Genomic DNA, 27691 nt, shown 5'->3' on the forward strand with positions numbered 1-27691 from the left:
TGAAGATGTTCGGGGCGAAGGAGAAAATAACCGTTCGATGGGGAACCCATGAACCTAGCGAGTCGAAACGACTGGCGCCACGTGTTCGACTCTCAAACATTGTCGGCACTTTCGGCGTTTGCTCGGAATGCAAACAGCATCGCATGATAAGCTACGAGCGCCCCTTTCCGCGACTTCCTAAGAGGGTTTCACGTTGAGCGCGATGATCATTCGGCTGGATCCTGGTGTTCCGACCCTGTGGTTGTTTTACTACGCGCGATTACGTGGAACCGATCCCGGTGTCATATACGTATACATATATCTCCTCGTCGTGGCGTCGAGCTTTTTTGGAACGATATTGAACTCCAACCCCCGTTGATCTGAAGTCAATTCTGACGATTAATTCAGAAGGAACGATCGGAGAATGCATGCCAATTTCTCTCGGGCGTCGAGAGAGTCGTCCATTGCGCCTGATTCGCAATGAGTCATGTGAATCACGAGAAGTGAGCCATTTCTGGATACCGAATGCCAGTATGGGAGGAATTTCCGAGCCCCGAAGCATCGACCGGAAACGTTCAAAAGTCAAGAGCCATGTCGTCTGCATAACGTTCGAAGACGTCATCGTGGAGCTATTTTAGTCAGTGACTGCCTGTGATCCGATTCCACCATCCCGAGCTAAGGTCGGCTCCTCAACCGAAAGACCGGAAAAAATTCTGGGGTCTGTACCGCGAAGTGGAACTCGGAAGATCGGGGGTCGAGGTGACGAGCGAAGCGGTTGAAGTTCATGTGAAAAATGTTTTCTCCATTCAAATCAGTCGATATGCCGCTTGCATAAGCGGAGCCACTGGGGTGGTCGAATTTGAGATGTTTTCATTTCTTGGCGTGGTCTCCCGTGAGAGCCCCCGTCGCCTGGCCCCTTCTCTCCGAAGTCGAACATTTTCGCAGATGTTTTCCGCTCCCGTGAGAAATGACTGAGAGTAGCAGCTGTCGAGTCTACATAATTCCACAATGCAGTCGAAATCGCAGTGCGCCCGGAGACGAATCTGTTGGAGTGAATGGCTTTTGAACTCTTATCGCTTCAAGAGCGGAACCGTCAAGTCCTTCAGAGCGTGCGATATCGAAGCTAGCGATGACGTAAGATTGACGCGCACCTTCATTGCGTCGATTCCCTGTGAATATTATCGGTGCTCGCTTCCAATCGAATAGACGAGTCAGGAAGAGCGCCCCGAACCGACGGAAAACTTGAGAGGATCGCCACCCGTTCTCTCGAAACATCATCTCGGGCCGTCTAAGGCTATCGAGCATTCGCTATCGGCCAGAGAGAGGGAAAGCACTTTCATGCAATCGAGCTGGTCGAACCGCTTCGAAATTTGTGCTGCTGTGCCGACCGCTCTCATGGATGATTTCAAGGAGTTTGGTGACGGTCCCGTGCTTGGGGTCGATTCGATCGCGCGATCACTGGGTCATTGCTCAAAGGCGATAGGGATGAAGCGAGACATATCTCCGGAGAAATCACGCAACGGAGCAGAACATGAGATTATGCTCAGGAGATCCTCTATGGCAAGCGTATCGCTGATGTTCGCGAGACTTCCCGCATCGGTCAGAACCTGAATTTAGGAAGTGAAATCTGGAATACGGAGTCGGGGGGGAAGGGGTTGAATGAGCCAACCGGAGCATTCAACGAAAGTCCATGCTCGTCACCGCAGGCTAACCCCGACAGATAGTTTAGTTTTCAGAAGTTTTCTGGCAGGGAAATGAGAATAGCTTTTCTGACTGAGTTGGACCCGAGCAACAAGGTCGCTGCCCTTAGCGTTTTCCTGCTCCAAAGACAATGCGCTGGATGATTTTTTTTCTCTTTACGACCGGAGACGTTCAGCTCAGCCGATATTCGTTGTGCTTCGCAGGAAAAAGCCGTAAAATCTGTGATTAGCCTTGAACACAACTAGGATACGACGCCGTGCCCTTTGATTGAAATACTCAGGCGTTGTGCTAATGGGAGATCGGACAAGTACTGGGCTTCGGGTCTCCGATTCATCCCGGCCCATATCTGCAATTGCCTAACAGAGAGAGGGATCAAGGAGAATGGCTGCCACGAGGCAGGTCCTGTTAAAATGCTTCCCGGAAAACTCTCTGGACACAATTAAGATGGTTGCCTCCTCCTCAGATCTGACCGACAGGATAGGCGATTTATGTCACCTATTTACCTTCTGGAGTCGACCATCGACGATATAGAATTCGTGGGGAATTCCCCTTCTTGGAGATCAAGGGTTCACTTCGACCTGATTTCAGTGGAGGGCTGTAGCAGCAGTCCGCGATATCTACTTAAGTGGCAATGAGTCGCCGAGCGTCTCGCCAGGAGAGAGTCTCGTGTTAGCGGCCAGCAGAAAAAAATTACGATCCTGCCGATCTCACGCCTCTTCCTTGGATGAGTGTTCGCAGAAATTGAAATGAGCCATGCGACCCGCCCAGCTTTTGCGATTTTCTCTCAAGATTAGGTACATATATCATTCACAAAACTTCTTGCAACAGATCACAAGGGCAGCCGAGCCCTCGAGGTGCCCTTCCCCCATTGGCTTGACGATTTGATCCTTTCCATTTACTTGGCCGCGCTTCCGTGCACGCCGTGCAGTTCCGAAGAAAGCTGCAGAGTCTCGCATCTTTCGTAAGCAAGCGGCATTCACCTTTCCCCATTCCCCATCTACCTCCCTCAAGCCTCATCGACTCATGGTTCACCTCTATTTTCCATCCTCAAGGTGGTGAGATACTCCTCGAATTTCTAGGCCGCATTCCGAGGCGTTGAGCTTGATGTCGGCCGAGGTGCGAGACTCGAGACCCACACTCCGAGACTCGCCCGAGCAGAAATGGGGACTTTCTCTAAATGCCGGTGGGCTCCGATAGGGATCCACCGACTGCCATATTTGAGCAGCCCTACCCTCTGATCGTCGCACTGTAGAACCGCGATCCCCTTCTTCCCTCCAGAGAGTTCGGATTGAGCATTGGAAGTTGGTGCCCGCCTTCTGCTGACAGAGATTCGTGGTTCTCATGCTAAAACATTTGCACCGCGACATTCCATCCATCCCTTCGCTGTCCCCGAAATTCAGGTTGCTACCCCGAACCTCTCAGGAGGAATGCCGCAATATCGGATATCTACAGAAGACCATAAGGAAAACTTTATTCTCGGCTGCATCTATTCCGGTATTTTGACCTTTCCAGAAGGCAGACACGGCTCCCACTGGAGTTCCCCTGAAGGCCCAAATGCCCCTCCAATGAGCTAGGACTTCGTATTCCCGGACCCGGCACGGAAATCGATGTCTTAAGGATCCCTCGAATGAGCACCCGCGTAGCTTACCCTTCCCACTGATCGCACATTATCCCCAACACCCTTTCGGGGGCGCTGACTGCGCACAATGACGTCTTGACCCGCGCAATGCGCTAATTAAAGAACAGTATATGGCTATTCGGGGAACAGTTTGAGGAAGCCGCAGAACTTTCGTAATCAATTTTCTCAGCTACGATGACAACAATTAGCCGCACGGGTTCCTTCCACCAGTCGGACTGCATGCTTTTCAGTGAAAAGAGCTTCACGACAGTTAAAAGACCATAATTACGACGAGAATCATGGTGCGGCTTTTTCTGGAGTTTCATCGAGCCTGACCTTGGGCGTGTGCAGTCAGTGACATGAAGAAGCGCGATACAATTGAGTTTTTGTTTGCATCCGTCGAAAAACGCACTTTCACCTTGTCTTAGCAGGGTCAAGTGTAAACTGGGGCCGTGATTCTGTGGGAAGTGAAGCTCATGGTTCGAGCCGGCGGCGCTCACACCAGCTCCGCCACAAGACATCGTGGACTTCTAGCATGCGGATCTTCGACGAAGTTCCTGGTTGGCAGGAACGCGCAGTAGAGGAGCTTGGTGAAACTCCGGAGCGGAGAGAGAAATGTTTGCAGGAATTCAAAGAGATTGTGATGGAAATCAAAGACTTCAAACCCAGAACCGATGACGAGTTCCTGTTGAGGTTCCTACGTGCCAAGAAGTTCGACCTGGACCGGGCTGTAAGTACGTACAAGCGTTACTTCAGGATTCGTCTCGTGGACCCGGAACGCTTCATGCCGAAAGGCAAAGGTCCGAAGGATTATGCGGAAGCGTTCAAACTCCAAGTGGGAACGCTTCTCGAGCGACTGAATCCCCTGGACGGGACAACTACAGTGATTTGGAGACTGGGAAATTGGTGCCCGGAGACCGGTTTAGATCTGAGAGACATTTTCACGCCCACGGCGATGGCGGGCGAATTCTCCCTCGAAGATCCCCAGGTGCAAGTGAATGGTGTGCGCTTCATCATCGACTTGAAGAGTATGCACTACTCTCACGTGAGATATCTGCCGTATTCAGCGATAAGGGTGAGTCAGCATTCCGGGAAAATACATGCTTCGCCATTGGCCCATGCTGTAGTCGCAGCGTGGGTCTCATTCGTTTCGCGGATCGCATGTAATCCGCGGCGGAGAAAAGGATGGCGGTTGAGGGAGTCAAGGATCATATGTCTGATATTCGCTCACATTGGCTTTTCATTTTATGTATTTTCATTAGGCCCTGGTGATGGCTCTGCAAGATGGATACCCGGTGAGATTCAAGGGAATCCACGTTCTGCACAACACAACTCTTTGGGCCGTGATGTACAACTTCGCGCGGCCACTCCTCAAAGACAAGCAGAAACGGCGATTCCATCTGCATGGGAACGATCTGGCTTCTCTTCACAAATTCATACCCAGAGAAATTCTCCCCGAAGAATACGGCGGCTTATCTGGCAATTTCTCTCATGAATGGCTCGTCGATAATCTTTACAAGAATCACGATAAGATTCTACAGAACAGTTACTATGGATATATCTAACGGTACACTAGCGAGGTGAATTTCCCGTGTAATAAGAATTCTCGCCGGAGAAACTCTGAATACCGGGGACTCATCTTCTGTGATCCATAATTTAGTTTGACAAATTTTATCAGCAACCGCGAATTAATGCGAGTTCGCTGACGAGACTTTAGGTTACATCTGGTACACGAGCGTCCGTCGGAAGCTTCAGTTCCATCGTCAATAATTATCTTTTCATCTGACCACCGTTCAATCTTCCGTAAGACAAACGTCCGATTCTGTAACCTGCTGATTCGATTATTTATATTTCTAAGCATCCGCCACCCGCGAGCAGTCATATGTGGAAGCAACGCTAACTACTCCGAGCATTGTAGAACCCACGAGCTGTCAACGTCTCGCCCACCTCTATACATCTGTACAATAATCGTGTCGGCACTGCCAAATAAATTGTATGAGAAAATCTGAACTATACTTTGTATTCTGTTTCGGGGGGTGCATAACCTTGACAAGAATCGAATATTTTTTTGCTTCGCAGTCCATATCCCGATCCCGCTCTAATAATAAGTAAGAACGGGTGAAGTCATTCGTCTTCGATAGGATACGAAGTGTGCGAAGCGATCAGGCAATGCTTCGGGATCGGAAGCGGTGGCGAGAGTTTCTTTCCAGTCGCGGAATGTTCCTAACGTCTTGCTCGATTCCTTAATGCCTCAGAGAGAACCTAGCGGACTGGATGTGTCCTCTATCACTGGTCAATGAGGTTCTCTCTACTTTGGGCTGATAATCCTTTCACCCCACCCCAGCGATTCCGGTCGATCGATACGCCCTCTCTCCCCGCTTCCTCGTCCATTCGCCTCCCCCTGCGGAGAGGAGTGAGGGAGACATGATTCTGCAGAGTATTGCTGCCGCGGATCGCTCGGGCTTCAGCAGAATGTCGGCTCCTGTCACCGAAGCGATGAGCTTCGTGCTTACTCTGGCACGAATGGAGAATACCACGAGTGAAATCTGAGCGATTGCGGATCTGTGCCCCGATTATTGCTTCTGGGTCCAGTTGGGGAGCTGCGATTTCTGTCCAGGTATACGATCCATCTTCGGATATAATCCGCGAAATCCCAGTCTTTAGAGCTCGGGGAACGGGGAAGCGTCCGCGCCTCTCGCGGTCCATCCGCCGGCTTCGACTCGGATTGGGTCTTGGAGCGCCCGCCAGGTTTTCTTGGGTATGCGTGCGACGAGTTTGCCTTAAGGACTTCATACCATCGGGCTCGACTACAAGACTAATGAAAACGAACGAAAATTATGGAACTCTAGAATACACATCCTCCGCGCTACTTCTGGTCCCCCGGTCGGACTTTCGACCAGCACACATGAAATCCAGCTCTGGAGGAACCTCCGGAAAATTATTTCGTATATACTCATCTTCTTCTGCGATCTCTTCCCCCTTTCCAACTTGGGAATGGCTTAAAACCGAGAGGCAATCTGATCTGGAGAGTTCCTCGCAGAGGCAAAAAAACGACGCGATGACATGGGTACTGGCGATAGGGGCGAGAATCTCAGGCTCCCAAGTAGGGAGAGAGAGAGGAAGTTTCTTCGCGTATGCCGAATGAGCTCAGAGGTTGCTATGACCGTTACGAGAAGCGGGTGAAGACTACGATGATACGAGTGCACAGTCTCTGGACAGGAGCAACTCAGGATGCTAAGAGCTGAGAGCGTGAGGTGCAAGATTCATCCCTTCCCACCGAGCATGAGTCGCCGGTCGTCGTTCTCGTCTTCGTCCTCGTCGTTGTTGTAAATCAGGGGAAAGAGAGCTCGCGAGCGGGCGACCGACCGACTGAGCCAGTGAACAAGCCGGCAGGCGGACCCATAGCCTCAACCTAGAGGAGCGCTGCAGCAGGGCCCAAGAGAGCGAAAAGGTGGACCCGGACTCTCGCAACTCGAGCGACTCCACTCTGATTCTTGGCTCTGCGAGGAACAGCGGTGAGTGGAGTGATGTTTTTTCAATTTCGGTGGTTTTCAGCCTTCTGCCTGCGAGATTAATTTTCGAGACGACTGCGAGGTCCCTCCTGATCCATCTTGACAAGCGGGAGCGCATTGAAAAATTTATCCGTCTCCAAGATCGCGCCCGAAGCGATGCAACCTGACGTTTGGCGATAGGCGGTAGGCCTAGAAATCCTTTTTTTTCCCAGACCTGTAGGCCACGGAACGAAGTGACAATAGTCGTCGAGTTAGCCGATCGGTAACGGTTTTTGATGATTCCGTTGAGTGACTTGGCAAAAAATTGTAGAAACCGCACCAAAAATCGAAAGATAGCTCGAAGGAAAATGGCGGACCGCTGTCGCCAAAACTCAATTCCTCGGTGCTCCCACCGAGCGAACTGTATGGATTTGTGTGGGAGAAAAATCTCCACGACTCGAACGAATTTTCCTGTGGAAAGATTTCGATCTGGAAAATGATTGGAACATTTGGAACATTTCAGAAAATGTCTGACGGCGAAGGAGGAAGCGCTGCTGGAGATAAGAAGCGCAGGGGAAGGCCGAAGAAGCCCGAAACCGAGACGAAGGCAGCCGTCAAACGCAAGGCGGTGAGTGTTCCGAATCGTAGAATTTTCCGTCGAGTTTCCTTTTCGCTGATAAATTCATGGTCTCATCTCAGCTTAATCAAGTGTTCCAAGCGAATCTTTCTGCCGATCTGATACGATAGGAATCTCCGATTAGGCGCCAAAAGGAATCGAAGCTCATTTCCGAAGATAATTTTCAGTCGTCTTCTGATGCTTCTGCCGCCAAAAAACCCCGTGGACGCCCTAAGGGTAGCAAGAAACGCGGACGCAAGCCCAAATCCAAGAAAGTCGAAAAGACGGTGGACGAGGGACAGGAGTAAATATCGGCCCTGCTCAGCTCGCCCCCAATCTCTGATGTGTATTATGATAATTTGACAAATTCCGCGATCCGATGTATTTGGCTGCCGCGCATCAGATTGAGAATAAACTGAATCTCTGAAGTACGGAACTCTGGGGAAGCTCATTTTTTTCTGGCTCGTCTGATCGATCCCTGTCACATATCGGAACCGCATAGAGTCGATGTTCATGGATCCGATTTTTCTCCGGATTTTCCGCCCTTGGTCGAAAGCGACGGGCATCGGCAGCGGCACAGAGTTCTCGGCCCCCTCAATGAGAGATGGGAATATCGAACGTCCGAGCCATCATGTGAGTCATTTATTTCTTCTTCTGAAGGATCCTTGGTGTAAGGCATCCATCCATTCCACGGGCGCCTTCGCTGAAACATCGCCACCTGACCATTTGGAGTTCCCGGAAAAAAACTTCACGGGCGGAAAGGCGGTCCCTGACGCGCTGTGTCCGAGGGTGGAGAGAAACTTCTGACAGAGTCCACTCCTCGAGTAGACGCTGACTTTCCGAGTCTTATCAAGCAGCGTCAAGCAGAGAATGAGACACAGCTTACAACTTGGGCTAATTTATTTACAACACTTCACTGTACGTCTTCGACCGTCATCTCTGACGGAGGAAGTCCGTGCTCGGTCACAATGTGTGTTTCGATATTACTCGTTAACTTAAAGATGGATACATGATGCCTTGACTATCTTCGATCGCTGCTCATCTCAATTGCTGCTGCTGCACCTTCCGTTGTTGACGGGCTCGGTAGATGTCATTCGCCGGCTGTATGGGGTAACCGTTCTCTTCATTCTCCGAGTCGGAGTTGTCTCCGGTGCGGAGTCTCTTCTGACCATGACCGAAGTCGACGGGTTTCAGCACATGCTCGAAAATCTTCAAGCTCAGACCTGCGAGAATCGGAGAAAAGTTTCCACAAGCACGTCCAATCGGACCCGAGCGATCCGCGGGAGAAAATCTCCAAGAGAGTACAAAAAAACTACGGAGCTCGCGTAGTATTCGGTTTGCAGACTTACCGCTTTGAGCGCCGTCAGGTTCTGGCAATTTGTTCGGGAGGGTCATCGTCATGAATATATCCATGAGTTTATCAACGGCAACGAATGGACCGTTGAAAGAGCTCGGCGGGGGCAGGCGAACCATCAGCTCGGACGCAGCTGGGGGTGCCGGGAAAACACCGCCCGGTACGGGATGAGCTCCATTCGGGTACGACTGAGGATGGATGAGGAAGAGTTAGTCTTCAGAAAATATATATTCACTCCTCCTACAGTAGGATCGACGAGCTTCAGCAGCTAATTCCTATATCAAATCCAACGTCCGCGGTCTCACCTGCTTGGGCTTGAATGGAATCATGTGCAGAACGTTCGGTTCGAACAGCTTAGACTTCGACTCGGCATTTGCTTCCATCATGACGTTGTTAGCTAGCCCTCCAATGAGAGACGTTTTATTCTTCATCAGGAGTTCTCGATATCCCATCGTGACAAGTTCGGCCGGTGAACAAGGCACCATTTCGAGGAATCGATACCGATCGACTAATAAAGCAGTTTCCTTCCCTTCGAACTCTTTGAGCTTCTCGATGGCAGCCGCTCTTCTCTTTTCGACCTTCAATATCGACGTGAGATCTCCTATTTGAGATTCGAACTCGAGGAACTTATTCCAAATGTCGAGCGACTTCTCGGCCGAGAGTTGACCGGAATTCAGAACTCTCTCAAAAAGGACTCGAGTATTGGAATCGTCTGAAAACGATAATAATGATATTCACCGTGAGACAGGCGCATTTGACGATGCCGCAGATCAGAGCACACGACCATTTCCGAGCACCGAATTATTGCTCCGCGCGCTTACCGTTTTGGTGAGAAAGGTAATCTATGTAGGCGAGAACATAATCTGAATTGCCCCCATACTTTTTCAAGCCGAGCTCGAATATCTTTACCGCGATAGTAGTGTCCTGAAAGGATAAAAAATTCTTAGTAATGGTCAAGTCTCCGCGGGCTCGAAGGAACAGCTCGCGATCAGAAAATAGTCAGACCGTCGGAACCCACCTTGCTGCAATTGTATTCCATGAGCGCTGCTGCCACATACACGTGGTGGTTCGAACGATCATCTTCTCTTGCTTTCTTGAAAACCTGCCTCGCGCTCTTGATGCCTTCCGCTCGACGTGCGAATTTCAGATACTGAACGTACGCCAGTGTTGGATCTACGTCTTGGATCTCGATCAGACGGTTGTATATGGTGTGAACTTTTTCGTGATTGTTCCGCCCTTCCTCAAAGTCAGCATAGGCGAAGTAAAGCAGTTGACATTTAGACAGGAGACCACTGACGGCTCTCTCGTACATCTGAGCCGCATCTTCTGCGTACTGCTTCGCAAGCGTTGGATCCCCTCGGTCGGCAGCGTCTCGAGATCTGCGGATTTGATTTATTTGATTGATTTCATTCTTCGAACAAATCTTCGAAGTGGAGCGGATAATCGCTTGTCGAGGACCCCGAGAGGGCATAGTCAGATTTTCGCTTCCATACGGTTGCGACTGGCTTCGCAATGGCATTGTGCAATCAATGATCAGAGAGATCGATCGAGCGGAGGATTAGCACAACGGTATACCTTTCGTCGAGGAATTGCGCAGCTTGCAACCAAATGTCCGCATGATGGCCCAAGCACAATAAACATTGCTCGTAAGCAAACATAACTCTCCTGGTGACAAGCGACGTGTCTTCACTGCGGAGAGGATTCGACTTCTCCCAGGCGATCAGTTTCTTCCATTGTTCGAGCTGTCGCATCTCTTCGGGGTTCCCCTGGAAAAAATTTACCGACAACTCATTCCTCACGTCGTCGTCGGGTTCTCGAGTTCCCCTGGCTCGGGATCGACTGTGGATTCCACGAAAATGCAAAAGCCCTAGCGCTCACCTGTGGGGGTACCGAAGGCATGTTTTTGTTGATACCACGGGAGTTGTCACCATACTCCTTGGAGACTCGCCGTGCGTTCATGTAGTCGCGACTCCTATCCGCGATCATTTTTTCCGCTATGAGCGGATTTATGTTCTGCTCGTAGGTCACGTAGTCCTTCCAGAGTTGTTCGATGTTGGTCATCGGGTTGTGTACTCCTTTCTGATAGACTTTTCTCACAGCTGTAATTCGCTGGTTCTCTGCGTAGCTTCCGACCGCATCAACGCTCTTCAGAAAGTTGACGTAATCGTTCCAAACGGAGTACGACGTGACGTCCATGCCCATCTTATCAAGGGTGAAGTCATAGGCTTGGGCCATCTTTTCTCGGTAGGACGGTAGGGAAGCTTTCGTTTCTTTAACGTAGGCCAGGTAGCACTTCCATAGATCCATGTTCAACACCTGCCAAGATAGCGGTGTCCATGTTCACTTCGCGATCTTTCTCCTCATGCCGAAGAGTGTTCTCTAACGGATCAGCTCGACGATCGATACGTAGTTGAGCGATTGGCGGTATAGAAACCCTCCCGTCACTCTCTTGATGGTCGGAGATGCTCGGGAAACGAACCTTTATCAGACATCTTGTGAATAGCTTCTCCACGCGATCGAAGCATCGCGCCTTGAGCTCATGCTCTATGTAGACCTTCCAATATCGGCCTGTGTTGGGGAATGTGGTCACAAGTTTTTCGTAGATTTCTCGGGCGTCCTCGATTTTTCTCGCCTGAGCGTCTCTCACGAGAACTGACCAAGCTTCGATATCATACGGATTGTCTTCCAGGCGCTTTTCTGACGCCCGGAAACGCTCCGTGTCCTGTAACAATAAGTTCTTGTAGCGGAACCGCGATGAAGTAATACTACTCATGAATGGAAGACTCCGAACACGGAAGACGCGAATCGACGCAGAAAAGAGCGCCAACTTCCTCGCACATCTGAATGACGAAGGAATCGGCAACTTCGAGACCCACGGGATTCCATCAAGCGGCGGGACTCGTTCGAACTGATCCCGCCGTAAAAACATTGCGAATAGAGTTTTTCGAGAGACAATAACGAATGCGTGTATCTTCAAAGGGAACACCGATCGCGGATGAGCGAGGCCGCTGGGGAAGTCTAGCATCACTCCACGTCGATCCGACGTCCCGAACGCTCCTCAGGGGGGCGGGGGTACTCACCGACATGACTCGACGGGAACGTCGAGGGCTCTGGAAATCGGAAGGCTTCGAGAGTCGCACGATCGAAGCACGTCAACAACACTGATCATCGACGCCGGCAGTTTATTTTGATGATGATGACTGTGATCTCTGCTGAGCACCGCACATAGCCGAATGGGGCGGACGAGAGTGCAACCTGCTCCGCGCAGGCTCTGATTCCGCATGAATCACTCGACGTCGGGAATATCGAAACGACATCCGACGCCACCGTGGGGTATCCCGCGGCGATACCGGAGAGTAGTCACGAGGATCGGGCTCGGAGGAGGAGCTACGCATTCCTCGACAAACGCGGAGAGCTCCGAGTCAATCGTTCTTGATAGTACATCGTTGGCATGTCCTGCAGAGATTGCTTCATACTTCAGACGTGAGCTAGGGCTACTCCGCGCAGAATTCCGACGGGGGCAGCTTCGGGACTCGAGAGCTCTCCTCTGAGCTGAGCACTTCAGTGTGAGTTCTCATCCGACGGCGAGACGTTCCGTGTCGAGAATCGTTCTCATTCCACCCTGATGACGGCAGGGAGGACGGGATGGCTCGGGAAGGCGGGCATTAAGTCCTCGAGAACACCGGGAGGTTCCGGGACCGGTTGATCTTCGCTCAGATCTCTGTACAGCAAGGGAAGATATGGTCTGGAGCATTCCGCGTATCCCGGAAAGATATCCTAGAGAATAATTCGTAAACCTCCGCATTTGAAAGAACGAACTGGCAATGCCGTAGAAGTTCGTCCCCGCATTCGATAGGTCTCGATTCGATAGGATTCATTTAATAATTTCGTTTCACCTAAAGCTCACGAACTACTGTGACAAGTCCGATCAGCTCAGATGGCGGGTATCGCGAGCCGAAAAGCCTTCCCTCGGCGAGGAAGACGCTCTTCGCCGCCAGGCGGACGATTTCGGCACTTCGGTTTCGGCGGTGCGTTCAGAAGTTAGCGTGAGTTTCCGTGACGAAACCGGTTGTGCGTCTGAGGATAGCGGCAAAGCAAGCAGGCTGGCTGCTCGCCTATTCGGTCAGTTCGATAGCAGATCCCGTGTGTGGTACACAGCTTCAGTCTGTGTGTGGTGCTGGAAATTTTGGTTCGTGTGTCTCGGAGGTGCCGATTGAGCTTCGCCGTGCAGAAGTGGTATAAAAGAAGGATGGCCGACGAGCTGGCCTTCAAGCTCGTCGTGGTGGGCAACGGTGCTGTAGGCAAAAGTTCTCTCATACAGCGCTTCTGCAGAGGAGTCTTCTCCCAGAACTATAAGCAAACCATCGGTGAGTGTGCTTCTGGAGGCAAGGGAGTCGGACGGCACTCGGACTCCTTAGAGTCGGATATGTCTCAGCTCTTTCTCGAATATCGAGGATGGACACATGATCTTCGCGGTGTTCAGGCTCTGGCCGACAGACTTCTTCATGATAAATCTCTGTTGTACGGAGATCGGACGGTAGCGGGAGAACGTCCAGTCTTCGCTGATCAACTGGATTGGTCGCGGACCGCGGTAAAATAAGGATACTCCAGAAGGAAACAGGGGGATTTCCCAAAGGACTTAGAGGAAATTTAGGGCTCAATTTCGCAGTGTCAATATTCTGACAGATATATCGACGGCGCGTCGGCGCGGCATCGTCGACGAGCGCTGGAGTTCGACGGGCGACACGACAACCCGCCGCACTTGTCAAAGGCCGACAATACATTGTTTGGGGCTGTCGACGCCTTTTGTGCAAGCCTCCATCCACCGTCCGTTACTCACGTGCCAGGCGGTTAGGTAGACTCGACCTATGGAGTTGGGCGCGCGCAGGCAGAATCCGAAACTCCGGAATTCCCGATCTCTTCCGAGTGGTAGGAACGCCGAAAATCTATTCTTGTTTTCGCTCAAGGAAGGAAGTGGGAGAACGTAGTGTCGGCCACGGCAACCATTTGGTTTTCTGACGTCCTTAACGACCCACGAGAACGGACCCTACTGACGTTAGACCGAAAAAAACATCATCAAAATTCACGACCCCATCCATCACGGCGAAACTTTGGATTCTCCGTTATGCGTTTAGTGGACATATTCGAACGCGCCGACCGGCCGATCGGACCACGGGCCGACCCACCGACCAGCCACTCACTCGGCCCGAGAGCAAACCACTTGTTAGCACTGCAGAATGCGTGAGCGTCAAGAGTTGCGTCTGGTGATTGAGGCGTCGGCCAGGTTGTCAACATGCAAATTGGCGAGCCTCGTGAACGAGCCATCTCCCGCGATCACTATCCACGAAACCGCACCGCGGTCGGGTGCCCACGTCGCTCACTTTTCAATGCGATGTGAGCTCTAAAGATTCGGAAATCTTCCAAATGTCTTCGTTGAAAACAGATTCTCGTCGTTTTTGCGATTTATTCACCGATTCACACGACATTTCTAAAAGTCGATGGCTCTTCGATGCCTAAACTGACTGAGTGGCCGCCCGCGCTCGCAAGACTTCTCGCTCGAAGTATTCCGTCCAAGCATTGCGTCGAATGGAGACGAAGAATGATTCCGAGTCTAGCCCAAAGTCTCTCCGTACCAAGGACTGAGTCGAGGAGAATCCGTGCTAGAAATTCACGTTTCGGGATTTGTGTCTTCCCGGAGGAGCTGGCATCAGAATCTCCCCTAGGAACGTCCCCGGGATCCACTGCCGAAGATATCGAGAGCCGAGCTTTATCCTTATCGTCTTCAATCCTAGATCTCTTTGAATCCTGGATTTGGTCGAACCTTTGATCCGGTGTGTAGGTATGCGCGGCGGCTGGCTCCATGTCCATCGATGGAGACATAATGAAAATAAGAAACTTCGCTCCTATAGTACGAAATCTTAAATCGATGTCGAAGCTCGTATTGCCTCACTCGGCCACAATGACGCTATTCAAAATCGTAGATCAACAAACCACCGAGGGCTACAGCGTAATAACAACGTTGCATTAGAGCTGTCTACCATACGTCATTTGCGTTGTCGTGATCTTCTCAGTCGCTTACTAGTAGTCCATGTTGTTGTAGCAGCAGCAGCAGCAGCTGCACAAGCAGTAGTATCTGCGAGAGTGATTTCGACGCCACGCATCTTCGCTTTGTCTATCGATGTCTTCGAGGAGCAGAGCCAAACAAAGGGACTTCTCCTTACCTTGGGCTTCCTTGTCAACGCTTCCTGGGAAAATGAGAAGCCCACTTGTTTTGGTTGCGACCACCACCGCTGCTGCTCAATCGGAAAGCAGCATCAAAATATCTTGCTTCGACTTTATCCAAACACAGTTGCAAGAAGCGATGTTTGTTTGTTTGATTATCGAGAAGAAGACGACTATCCGAAAGATTTACGGAATCTAAGGAAACATCATGATTGGACGAGTGTAAAAGAGAGAACACCTTCACTTGGCATGCTACGGAGAGAGCTGTAAAGCGCCGCATTCCGATGACTTGAAGGCGAAGATTGTCGGATCGTCGATAATGGACCCGGTCAACAAAGCGGACAAGAGCGCGTAGCTGTCAAAAAAGTTCTTTTTTTTCTGTGATTTTCCCTGTGAGTTTTTTGCTCCACACGTCGCTTCACGCCGACATCTGTGAGGACCGCAGGCATCGTGCACGATTACCATCGACGGTAACAACCGCTCACGGCGCGGCGGCCACCGTGGGTGCTCGCTCAATTAGGCGAGACTCTAGAAGGAAAAGATGATCATGCGGGCCGCGCGTGTAACTTACTATTACTCACAGTGACTCCTCGCCAGGACGGTTACCGGCAAGCGATCCATCCATCAGATTTTCCCGCTCACGCCAAGCGAGGCATTTTCGGCAACAGCCTGGATCTAGGATGGCGTGCATTGAACCAGAAATCGCCGGTGGAAGCTACCGACGCCGTCATTGCTGTGATATGCTTATTGTCTGAGAGGAATTCAGCCTTTTCTCTCCTCGATCGTCACCAATGTCGTTCGACGTCAGATGGTTATCGTCGACCGCTCTGTTAAGCCGAAGGGACAAGCAGACGCATGGATATATTGATATCCATGACGAACGATCAAATCCTATGGAATCGACTTGATTCCAGGAGATATCAGGGGAATCTCGAGAGACCGGATAGCAGCGAACGGCCGCGTTCGTTCTGAAGCGATTCGTGGATATGGGAAATGTGCAATCGCTCCCTCGCTCAGGATGAGTCTCAAGTCCTCGAAGATCTCGCCAGAAGATCCCTCGCAAACCTCAAGGACGCTACCTCTCATCGGTGGCGATCGTCGGAACCGAGTAATTCCTACCGCTCGCTTATCTGAGGCTCTGTCGATTGTCGGTCCTCCCCTGGCTTAGCGCACTGATCTGACGCCATGTCAGAGGGGGCACGCGCGGCTCGGATCCGGATCTCCGGACGTGACAGCTGCTCAGCAGAAGACACCTGTTCCTGGGGGAGCGCTTTGTCCATGTAGAGTGGTCGGCTTATCCGTCGCTTATTGGGTCGGATGCGCTGTAATTATCTCGTCTGGACGAGGTGGCTATTTCCTGCTACTCCGCTTGAAACATTGCCGGAGACCGAAGCAGAATTGGTTGCGACGCTTCCGTCGCGTGTACGATCGCGCAGAAAAGTTCCACCTCCTCATTGCATATTTTCCTCCGGAGTCTCCACACAGACACCCGAAACTTATCGTCGAAAGAGTCAAAGCAGTCCATGTTACTCCGAGAAAATCCATTCGTAGCCCCAATTAAGGTACAGGTTCCGAGCCCGATCGTACCATGATGTGTTTCCGGCATGGAAATCGGAGTCACGGTTCCACAACTTCGCTGCTGCATTCCTGACTTGGAGTCGGGAGGAGCTGAGAATCGGGATCGTTCCGATATGTTATGGATACAGATCCGATTTAGTCAACGCGGTACAGCACGGATCTCCAGTGGATTCAGGATCGTTAGGACAGCATCCATCGAGATGACTCGGCAAGAATCTAGCCGGATGGGAATCATCCACAAAACCCTGTATGGTGTTTGAATTGGCCGCTGACCGAATCCCAGAGCTTGCACGAATAATTCCAACAATCGCTTTGAATTCGACGGCACGAGATTCATTAGGAGAATCGAATTTGACCGCTTCGTTCTACGGGACGTTCCGCTACGCTCGATGCATCTCAATGAGCCTTCACACACGTTTTTTGAAAGACTCGTCCACGGGTCTGCTCATCTTCATCTGTTCGTGAATCAAGTCAACCGGGTCTTTTCTCGAGTTTCATCGATATTCCTCATTGTTTGACCGAAGCTTGGAAGGGATGATAAATGCTGCGATTTGGTCGAAGTCTGAGCGGGCCTCCGCACCGAAGTATCTCTGAATGTATCGGGACATCGGATCTGCGCTCCGGGCCGCCTGTAGTGAAATTCGATCAGTCTTGCCGGCTCGCGCCGGCACGAGTGAGGGACATGTGGCCGACCGTATATGAAAAATGGGTGGAAATGAAGAGTGCGTGGGATGTCGCCGCAGCGGCTGGAAGTCCCCTCGATCGCTCTACGTCCCAAGACTCGGTAATCCTGAGTAAGAGACAGTCGGGGCGATCCGATAAGGCATTCCCATCGATTGTTCGATTTCTGATCGGTTTCCGGCAACCCCCGGGCTCCCCGTCCCGGATCCGTAATGGTGGTCCTCCATCTGACTCAGGAGAAAACCTTGTCTATTTTCTCACGGTTTCGGATTGAAAAGATATTGCGGAATCCGTTGTTCCCTACCGGTCTCTTATCCAATTACGTATCCTAAAATCAATGGGTCGCCATGGGGTGACTTCTCCAACGAGCCTGTTGCCATACCTTCGGCCAATTCGATGGAGGGCCGTCAGGATACCGCTCCCGAAAATTCATAACCACGTATTCCCTTGATCCGCATCAAGACCGAGTCACGACGGGGAAGGCCGCTTCTTCGAACGCTGGGACCCTCTAGTGTGCATCGGTGAGATAGAGATACGCTCCGTGATTATTCATCAAGAAACGGGTTCTGGAAGATTTTCAAAACCGTAATCGGTCTGAATCCGGGCGAGTTCCACCAGGAGGTCCTGGGGTAGCCTACGATCGATTCTGATCCATCCATCAACACAACGATCCGCAAGTCGACGCGACGTCTGAGTTTCACTGGCCGCGAAACAACGCTCCGGCGGTCATGTGACGGACACGTTCGCCGCGACGGCGATAGGGACGCTCCAGAGCATTTCAATCTAACAAACCGCAAGTGATCTACTTTGTTCTGGAACAAAGCTGTGAACGCCGGCTCAAGGGATGGGGCTCGAGCCAACGAGGCTCGTTGCTCGACACGACAATCTCGCTCACTTCACCGAGCATACACGAGCAGTGATTCAACAAGACCGCAAGAAATCTAGAGTTCCGCTCCGTTTGAATTCATTCGGTGACCACCGCGAGAATTCCGAAGCAGGAGCCAGATCAGCGGCGGGAAGGCAGTGGGAAATCGGGAAGTTCCCACAATTTCACTCCAAAGAGGAGCCCCTCCATTGCTCTGACTGACTGAGGGAAAAAAAGAGTTCCTCTCTATTTCATGTTCTCGAGGAGAATTCATGTTTACGATTCGCGCCCACTGGTTTCCGCCCGCCTCCTGCTGCAACAGACCGATTCATGTAGTTTAGAAGATCACGTCGTTGGCGGCCGACATTGGCGGCTTTATCCCGCCGATGACAACGTTAGAACTTCTTTCTGAACTCTTTTTTTTGTGGCGAGAAATCCACCGTTTTTTCTTGGCTGTCCTCCTCTCTTTCCAGCTTGTGTTGGTTGTCAAACGACTGATCCTTTGTGAGGATATAATGGTCGGCGACTAAGCTCTTTGTTCCACGCATGGCAGAAAAGTTTTCCAGAGTGCCGTACCGTTCTTTTTCTCGAAAAAAGTATCTGAACTCAAGCCCGCAGCAGACGCAAACGTCGGCAACAGACGTGGCGCCGCGAAGCTAGAGTAGTGAGAAACTCGATATTGCCACCCCCTTCACCGGAGCGTCAGATTTCCATTCTTTCACGGGATCTCTGCCGGCAGCGTAGAGTCTCCAGTAAAAACAGACCCTACTTTTGAGGCTATGCTGAGACCTCTCTCAGAATAGACAACCCACGAATGAAATAACCGGAATGCCGGGAAATTATGCACGATCTCACGATTTATTGCAGAAGCGTGTGAAACATTTCTGAAGTGGCTCGAACATAGAAGAACAGAAACGAGAATCCTTCTTTAACTTGGTGAACTAATTCCTCCTACCAAAGACCGAGGGTCTAGAGACGGTTTCCACATTGATGTGAACTACTGTTTGAATAGTGGCGTGGTCGCTATAGTAGTATGAGCCGCGATGCGGCGTCGGAAACGGTGGTAGCAAAGATTCCGTTCAGAAATGCAGCGTCAGAGTCAGAGCGCTCGTGTGGAAACGAGGCGGCTTGTTGAGGTTCGTTTGGGGAAGAATGGCTCTTCCTCTTGTAAGCCATTAGAAATGTTTGAAATCTGGCTGTACTTCTTCGCTCATCTTCGCTCTTCTCTGGGGCCGATCGTTGAGCAGCTCGTTCGAGCGACGGAATTCGCGAATCCGAGGATAATTGTTATTCTCTGACTGTGTCGTCGCATTCCGGGAGCCGGAGTATGTGAAGTTCCACAACCGGCGACTTTGAACCGACGTCAGACGAATTGAATCGCTCAATCATCATCTATTCCGCAGGATGAAATTGATGATATTTTTATGCTTATTATAAGCATGCGACACTTTTTTATGCGGGCGCGAGCCAGAGAGGGAGAGGATACCGATCCCGATCGATTGTGGATGTCGCGGACGCTAATCGAATTACTCAGGAGTTCGACTCGCGCCTCCGTCCTTTTGACGGTGTAACTCCTGAGACTTTCAGAGCATACTGAACCAGAGTTGTAGAGACTGATATACGAATACCCGGTTAGGACTCTTGAGCCAATGAGAAGGTCCGCTCACGAGTTTCGAGCGTCGAAAGCCAAGACTGTCGTTAGATTTCTGACCACAGAGAGACATACATATATGACTTTTCGGAACGTGACGGCAGAGGAAGAATAATTGTCCTCGCTCAACACTGCTTAACATACGAGTCTTCCTTCGCAGGTGTGGATTTTCTAGAACGAGTGCTAGAAATCGGCAACGGTCGGTGCGTGAGATTGATGGTTTGGGACACGGCGGGTCAAGAAGAATTCGATGCATTGACTCGAGCGTATTACCGAGGAGCTCATGGAGCGATTCTAGCGTTCAGTTCCACAGATTTGCAGTCCTTCGAGGCGGTTGACTCTTGGCGGAGTAAGGTACGTAGACATGTCTGTGCGGTTGATTCGTCATTCATCGAGATATGGACAAATAGATCAACCTGAGTTGGATGATAATTTGGCGGATTTTCTCGTTGATCTAAGGTTCTATCTCTCACGGAGAGGCAATGAAGGGTAGTCACTTAGTTATCTGGCGCATAGTGCACAAACTAGGCTGTCGTTCAGGGTGCATAGCGCCACGGGACCTTGACCTGCCGTTTCGGGGGCGCCACGTCTGACGCCCACGAGCTTGCCGGTGACTGTTCTTCCATGCCCTGATTTCTCAACTTGTCGTCTTCCAACTAAATCAATGCAGCCAGCGTAACAACAGCCATTGCTGCTCACGGGAATGCCGGCGTTCAAATGCTGCTCCGTCGGACCGGCCGACGGACGTACGCACGGCCTAGCGGTCGATCCGTCGGTCACTGTCGGTCCGACAGTCAGCCGGAGAGCCAGCATTCGTTTGGCTGTCCGAAAATCAGACCCGATCGGAACACCGACGACGGACAAGAAGACAGCTGGACTGATCGGCAAGACAGTGTGGGCGCGAAAAAGTCGCTTATACATTTTGCCTCCGGCAGAAGAAATCATCGAAACAGCACTAGCGATCGGGCTTCATTCCGAACCAACAATTATTTGGCGGCTTTAGCTGCGAAGCGTGAAATGAGGGAAACCGACGACGACCTGATGCCGAACTTCCTCGTAGCTTCAGGCTCTACCTCGCCATACATTGATAGATTGGTAGATAATAAATAATTGACGTTAGCCATCATGTAGCATACAGTGTGGAGCAATTAATGCGGGGCCATGTATTAAACAATGAGAGAAGCTCCTCTATCGAGAACTATCTCGCAATCATCCCGAAAAGATATTTACCCCGGTATCCGCTCGTCCGGAAACGGCTCCCTCTCACAAGCGTCGGAATCGGGAGAAATAATTATCGAGAATCTTCGCCACAGGTGGAAGCTGAATGCGGCAGTCTACCCATGGTGCTAGTTCAGAACAAGATGGACCTGGCGGATCAGGCGCTCGTTAGCCCAGAAATGGCCGAGAACGCGGCTCGAAGACATCGTCTTCGACTGTATCGGACTTCTGCCAAGCAAGACTTCAACGTCGACGAGGCTTTCAGGTGAGGCATTCCATAATACAGAGTAAACAATCAGTATACCCCCTACAGGATATGTACCAATCTGCACCGTTATTGACCCATCTTCCCGTCGAGAATAGAAGCTGATGCGAATTTCTCTTCAGGTACCTGGCGGAAAAATGCATGGAAGCGCTGAGTCGAGAACTAAATGATTGTAATCATCTCCAAAAGCAAACGACGCCACCCACAAACAATAATAATACCTTGAGCTTGAAGCTCGAGAGGAAGCCTCGTACGCTGCGGTCAAAATGCGTGCGGTTTTTCCCCACGTAGTCAGATGTAAAGAAGGTCTTATATTTAGTCAGTCAGTGTAAAATCATGTATAAAGACGTATACATAGATGTTCTAAAGAATAGGAATGATTGCGAGAGCAGCAATGCAGAGAGCGGATATAATTGAATAAATATAGGAGATTTCTATAATGCATGAATAGGAGCTCTTCACATGCCTGAACTGCAGGGAAAATCGGACTTATCGCCGCGGGTCCTGTACTCCAGAGGTCTAGAGCACCCCCTTCGGATAGTGATCTGTCTCGAGTGACAAGTCCGGAGTCCCGAAGCATACTGGGTGATTCAGTGGAGCTCATGAACTGACTGAGTTCAAGTCTATATTCAAAATTAGAATTCTCTGTGAAAACAGGGTCTGGTGACGCTCAGGCCCGAGTCGATTTCTTTGGTAGGGGCGAGAGTTTTTCACTCCTCCGATATACGACCGATTTCTACAGATTTCCGGGCGGTGAATGAGAGATGCAGTAGAGCTCACGCGAGGTCAGGAGTTGCCGAGGCTACACGCACGAATGGTGCTGATAGATTCCATTGAAGGGCAGAGATACGGGAGAAAGACGAAACGAACGTGCTTTAGAATGAGAGAATATCTGACTTTGAGTGACTGCTCGTGAGATTCGCAAGGAAGGCACCGATTTTTTTCTGTGTGGGAATGAGTTCTCAATGAGTCTCAAGCCGGGACTCCGGTTGGAGCCGAAATCGCGATGACGGGGAAACCCTGTGAAGATTTGGATTCTGAACTTGATTTGCTTACTCCGAATCACGTATTTCAAGGGGCGAGATTACCACGGCTGGTGCAGCTTGCAGCCTCCTAGTTGGGGGAGCTATGTCGGCTCAGAATTCAGGGCCTCGCCCAAGTCTTCGGATATCGGCTCGCATTTCGGCTCGACGCCTATTACTCATCGAGCCTTCAGCATGACTGGACCAAAAAACTCTGAGAAGACAAGACTCAATAAGGCGAGCTCTATTATTCGAGGGATCCGTTTCGAGTGTTGCAAACGGAATCCCATGATTTTATCGTCTGGAGCGGATGGGATCGAAGCTGACGTAGGGTTGTTTTCGCTTTCAAAACAAATCATGGAAGGAAGGATCGTAGAATATTTTTATTGAACTAACCTGATACCTTCTATTGAGCTACTCGGTAATCGTTTTCGGCGAGGGAGCTTTCGATCTGTGAATGCGTTCCGACTCATTCTTTTGGTCAAGAAGCTCCCAGACCGAGATGGTAACTCGAGGATCCCCGCTCCCCTTCCCCTCGTATCCGGTCCCGTGCAGAACGGTAGTGGGGGAGCCGGAGCATCAGGACAAACACCAAACGGAGAAAATATTTCTTCCCCAAGGATCCCTTCTGCCCCGATCGCATTTGGATGTGTCGCTCCCGAAACGCTGCCAGTGAAGAACTTGGTGGGACAAGTCGATACCTGTTCTGGAGGGACTCTCAGAAGGAGCGAGCGATGTGATCAAACTTGGTGGGTCTAGGCAAACACTGGGCATAACTTGCGAGAAGCAAGGATAGTTTCTGGATGACATTCTCTCCGTATATGGGGGATTTGCCAAACGAATCGCCCGTCCGGTGAAGGGTTCTCCTCTCACACATACTATGCCCCGAGTGAAAATTTCGGGCGCTATGTTGACGCTGCCATCGACAGGGGGTGCCGGGTTCAATGCCCGAGGCCGGCCGATGTTTCTCGTCGGGGAGTAGAGGCTTCTCTAGGCAGCTTCAAGGTAAGTCGGGATTGCACCATGAGGAAGCAACGTCGACAACGCTGGTACCCTCCCCCGCCGTCACTGTGGTGGAAACGAGGAAGTTACCATATGGTAACCCTCAGAGACCCGCGCCTTCCGACACCCATTCAGCCTGCTACACTAGCCTACACTTCTCACCGGAGGAATGAGAGCTACGCGGACACACTACCCGTGTAAAATCGAGCTCATCCACGCATCAGTCCATCCAACCTACGCGACGAGAGCATCAGTTCACGTGCTGAGCCATGACTCATGACGGTAGTTCATTTCCACGACTTATCTGCAGGGAGTTCGCATATGTGCTCCACAAGCGATGCCCAGGGGAAATTCCCGACCATCACTTCAGGAACGAGCTGTGGCCGGAGCGCCGGTGTTCCACGGCTTCGCCCGTGGCTTAAGGAACCAGATCCCTCAAGGTCGTGAAGATCGAGGATCTTGGGAAGCACAGCTTGATCGAGCGGCAGATCTAATGTCGGAGCCGACAAGTCCCGAGGACTAGGATGCTTCTCACGAGAGGCCGAATATAGTGATCCGGTCGCAGATTCGTCATCGGATATGCTCCTGATTATAGCATCATTATCGGCTAGGGTTCAGTTCCCTTCAATATGAGGACGCAGAGAGGGTACAACCCCTTTCCTGGGTTTTTGGTAGGTAATAATCGAGATGGTTGCACTCAACCAGTAGTCTGATTCAAAGGGCTCGGGCAATGATCAATAGTCTAGATTCTAGACTTTGCCTGACTTGGGCATCGAAGCATATTTCAAACCATTAGTCCTAGTAGGATTCGATGAGGGAGGAGCGATTAAAGTCTCAATTTCTCGAGATCATTTCCGACTGCGGACAAATTCGGAAGTAAACAGGACCCACAGTGAAACGCACGATCTCACAGCGACAATCCGAAAACTGCCTAGAGAAGTTAGCTCATTCTTGTCATGGCTCTTTCTCAAGATGGATCTCAGAGTAATCGGATATCTTTCGGAGCGATGGACTGTCGCGGAAAGTCATGAATATTCGGTATCTGAATCAGAGTCGGAAGAACCGGCAACTTACTGCCTACATAGAGGCTCCCTCGTGGAATAAGTTTCTCGCCGTATCGGTGAATCTGTCTGGCGTGAAAAAAATCATTGAGTCACTCCCTGCAGTGCAACAACTGTGATGAGCAATTTTGAGCAAACTTAGAGCGTATGCCCCATCTGAGATTGCGCATGCGTGCCAAAGTTTGCGTTGGCGGAAAGTCCTAGAATAATTTGCAGGGAAGTATCGCCACCGTAGTTCTCCCTCTCGATTGGCCCGAATAAAAGAGAGTTGCCGCCGAGAAAGTGAGACACAGCCACCTCTAATTCAGTCGAAACGCAGTGGAATGGCGTCAACCTTGGGTAAGCGACTCGAATCTTATTAGGGCTCGTGAGCTCTCAGATGCGAGATGAAGATCCTGACGGAAACCTCCTTACAGCTTTGGTGTTCCTCTTATGCTCGGGCGTAGCATGGAGTCAGAACGAGAGCACGCCTGGCTCTACGGCGCCTATTCCTGATACGACTCCGAGCTCGATTAGTCCTTGTGATGGTCACGGTGGCCATCACCACCGGCATCACGATCCTCCGCATCGCTTCCATGCATCAGGCGCCCTCGACCGACCGCATCGGGGATCACCGCCTCCGGCAAATGTCACTCCAATGGATTCCTGAAAGCAAAATGCCGTCCGGCGCTCGAATGACTGAGGCGCCCGAGCAGAATAATAAAAAATATAGTGAGGGCGAGAGATTCAGTGTGCTTCCGAGCCTCTGGAATCCATCACTGTATGTGTTCTTCTTCCAAGTCCGAGCTCTCTTGGCCGATTTTGAGCTTTGAGATGGGGTCAAACCTATTCCGGGATATGGCCTCTCTGAAAGACAAGAGCCATTGCTCACAGCATATTTCGATGATACATATGTAGTGATGGTCACATCGTATTGGTCATCAACGTATATCTGTCGTCGAGACGGATGCGATTGTTCCCGAAAAAAGCGGGAGAAAGCGAACAAACGTCATTGGGGATGACCCGGGGATTTGACCTGAGGGGAGCTCCCCCAGCCGTCCGGATCTCCGATTTATTCTTAACCTAACTCTCGTAGCAGAAGACTGATCCGTTTCGATACTGAAGGTGGTAGGGAGTCCCCTCTGATCTTTGGCTGCGGAGAGCGACTCTCCCCGGGAAGCTATTGTCGATGCCGCCGCTTCATAAGCAAAACTATCGACGCCTATCAGTAGCATATCTTCCAATGCTTAGTTCCGTGATCCGATCTCCCTCAGGTGGACTGCTATTCGACGCTTGCTCGTATCCTCGCTTAAGAATTTCCCTGAACCTATTCTTTAGAATTGGTCGTGATCGTCGGATCACCGTACGAAAGTCGTTTATTCGTTTCGTTACCATTTCCCGGCCTGGCGATCCCGCAGGTGATTTTTGCCGGAATTCGACGATATTCTGCTGACCCTACAGGAATTCCATGGAGCATGGAGAGTCGCCTCGAGAAACGTGGAAATTCACGGTAGTTGACGCGGGTCAAGCAGGATCCCCAGCCGTAAGCGCATCCATCCTCATCTTTCAATGATGTTTCTCGGAGCTTCGCTGCTTAATAGCGTAGAATTTATTGAAGGCCCTCCAGTATTGTCGTTGTCCTAGAGATCATCTGGTTCCCCGCGCTTACTCGTCAATCATAAGTTCAAATCTGCTAGGTGTTGCGTGTATCGGCAAATCGACGAATCTGGAATGGAGACTCAGTCACGATCAGTGCTCGCGAAAAACGGTTCCCTCTCAGACTGGTTCATGAGATAAAAAGGTTTCCCCTCATCCCGCCAACGTTGTCAGCGATGGAGTCCCGAATAAACGGATGGCATATGTTACCCGCTCCCGAGCTGATGTGGATCTTCCGGTGACGCGGTACCCTGCGGGAGCAGGATCGAAGTCGTCAGTTTTCGTTGAAGGCTCGGACATTGAGCGTCTCAACTTAGGAAAACCTCCAATTTTTTTGCGTCGTTATTTGTATAATACCCACCCGGCCCGGCCGATTTCGCATCCGTTTCCTACACAAGTCCGCGTGCAAAACCAGGGAGGCGGTGGCAACTATTGCCAAGATGATTCCGATGAATGAATACACCTTGGCGTTGAACGCCGAAGGGAATTCGGCACTCGAAAGGTCAAACCAGCTCTGGAAGTTGTCACCGGTTGGAACATAGAGATTGATTGGCGCTCGGATCGCTCGCGAGGAATTGATGACCGTATGTAGTAGGAACTAACTCACCAGTCGGAGGGTTCGTGCGAGGTTGAGCCGTATGTCCTCGCGATCTACAATACTCCCGCTATTGACGGCTGAAAACGACTCGAATTGAGGGGAAAGATGCGATTCCCCCGATAAAACTCCCCGCGTGATACTGAGGGTTGCACATTGTCGTGAAGTACATATGCGGTGGGATACTCCCAGAAGCTGGAATCACTTACCGTGAGAACCATTTAGCAGCACGAACTCAAGAACGTGGACCTCGCTGGCATCAGAGAATTCACGGACGACAATCATTTCTGTACAAGCATCCTTCCGGGCAGGTTTTTTCACCCCCTGACCCTTGACTCTCCCAAGGGCTGCGCAAGTCACGTCGTAGAGACGCTCCCTCAAGTTGGTTACATTTCCCTGTCATGCAGGGCAGAAAAGAGTCATTATAACCCGGGTTTCTCTGTACGATTTGTCTCGTCAGATAGGTAAGCTTCTGGATCTCAAGGGTCTCCTTCTCTTCGATGGTATATTCAGTACGTGGAGTGGCAGTTCGCGCGACAGAGCGATGGTCTGGTGTCAAGTACATAATATGTATCTCATATACCCTCTCTTGTTTCACTCACAGTCATGCGGAGCCTCACAACGTTCTCTTTTTCTTCTTCAGGTAGATCTTCCCACGCGATCTCCGAAATCCTGACCTCACTACCCTCAGTGGAGAGAACAGAACCGTATCCATCGGTGCTCGGAACGGAAGGAATCGACGAAGCGGAATCATGATGCGGACTTGCTGCGAACGTCACTGCAAGATGCGAAATCCTAAATCACTGCCCGGACCCTCGAGCTTGACTCTCATGGTATGATTCTTAATTTGCGACATGACCGGACGCGACTTCTTCCATCCGCCAGAACCGCTGCACGGCTAGTGTGGGGTGAATAAGCCCGTGGCTTCTGCTCCTGAAGACTCTGATCCGACAATCATCCGACTTCTACGACGGAAACTGTCGAACGCGGAAGAGCAAGGTCTATAACGCGGCAGACTCCGAGCCTGCATCATGATTCCCCCGGACAATCGCTCATTTCTTTTGCGGAGGAGTATGGCGGAAAGAGAGCGAAATCAACAGAACGAGAACCCGCGGCTCCCAGCTGGGGAACAATGGG

At 50.9% G+C, this 27691-nt stretch overlaps 3 protein-coding genes and 2 long non-coding RNA genes across 5 annotated transcripts; 4 read left to right on the forward strand and 1 right to left on the reverse strand.

Moving 5' to 3' along the window:
• Window positions 1–3833: 3833 nt before the first annotated feature.
• LOC100907364 (clavesin-2-like) lies at window positions 3834–4863 on the forward strand. The gene is made up of 2 exons (XM_003741567.3): window positions 3834–4373; window positions 4561–4863. The coding sequence occupies exons 1-2, from the start codon at window positions 3834–3836 to the stop codon at window positions 4861–4863; spliced, it is 843 nt and encodes a 280-aa protein (XP_003741615.3).
• Window positions 4864–6770: 1907 nt separating this feature from the next.
• LOC100903307 (uncharacterized) lies at window positions 6771–7836 on the forward strand. Its single transcript, XR_145396.1, has 3 exons — window positions 6771–6813; window positions 7313–7417; window positions 7594–7836. It is a non-coding gene; the product is annotated as an uncharacterized LOC100903307 (long non-coding RNA).
• A 451-nt stretch (window positions 7837–8287) lies between these two features.
• su(f) (cleavage stimulation factor subunit su(f)) lies at window positions 8288–11845 on the reverse strand. Its single transcript, XM_003741568.2, has 9 exons — window positions 11840–11845; window positions 11239–11481; window positions 10638–11075; window positions 10335–10525; window positions 9778–10138; window positions 9581–9683; window positions 9065–9471; window positions 8755–8947; window positions 8288–8628 (listed from the first exon to the last, which is right to left on the reverse strand). Exons 1-9 carry the CDS (start codon window positions 11843–11845, stop codon window positions 8444–8446), a joined length of 2127 nt encoding a protein of 708 aa, XP_003741616.1. The 3' UTR covers window positions 8288–8443.
• Window positions 11846–13008: 1163 nt separating this feature from the next.
• On the forward strand, window positions 13009–21530 carry Rab23 (RAS oncogene family member Rab23). Its single transcript, XM_003741569.1, has 4 exons — window positions 13009–13126; window positions 19917–20110; window positions 21070–21239; window positions 21362–21530. The coding sequence occupies exons 1-4, from the start codon at window positions 13009–13011 to the stop codon at window positions 21528–21530; spliced, it is 651 nt and encodes a 216-aa protein (XP_003741617.1).
• Window positions 21531–24536: 3006 nt separating this feature from the next.
• LOC100903452 (uncharacterized) lies at window positions 24537–25096 on the forward strand. The gene is made up of 2 exons (XR_145397.2): window positions 24537–24663; window positions 24741–25096. It is a non-coding gene; the product is annotated as an uncharacterized LOC100903452 (long non-coding RNA).
• The last annotated feature ends 2595 nt before the right edge of the window (window positions 25097–27691 follow it).

The sequence above is a fragment of the Galendromus occidentalis genome, unplaced genomic scaffold (genome assembly GCF_000255335.2).
Source record: "Galendromus occidentalis unplaced genomic scaffold, Mocc_1.1 scf7180000077185, whole genome shotgun sequence".
Classification (NCBI taxonomy): Eukaryota; Metazoa; Arthropoda; class Arachnida; order Mesostigmata; family Phytoseiidae; genus Galendromus; species Galendromus occidentalis.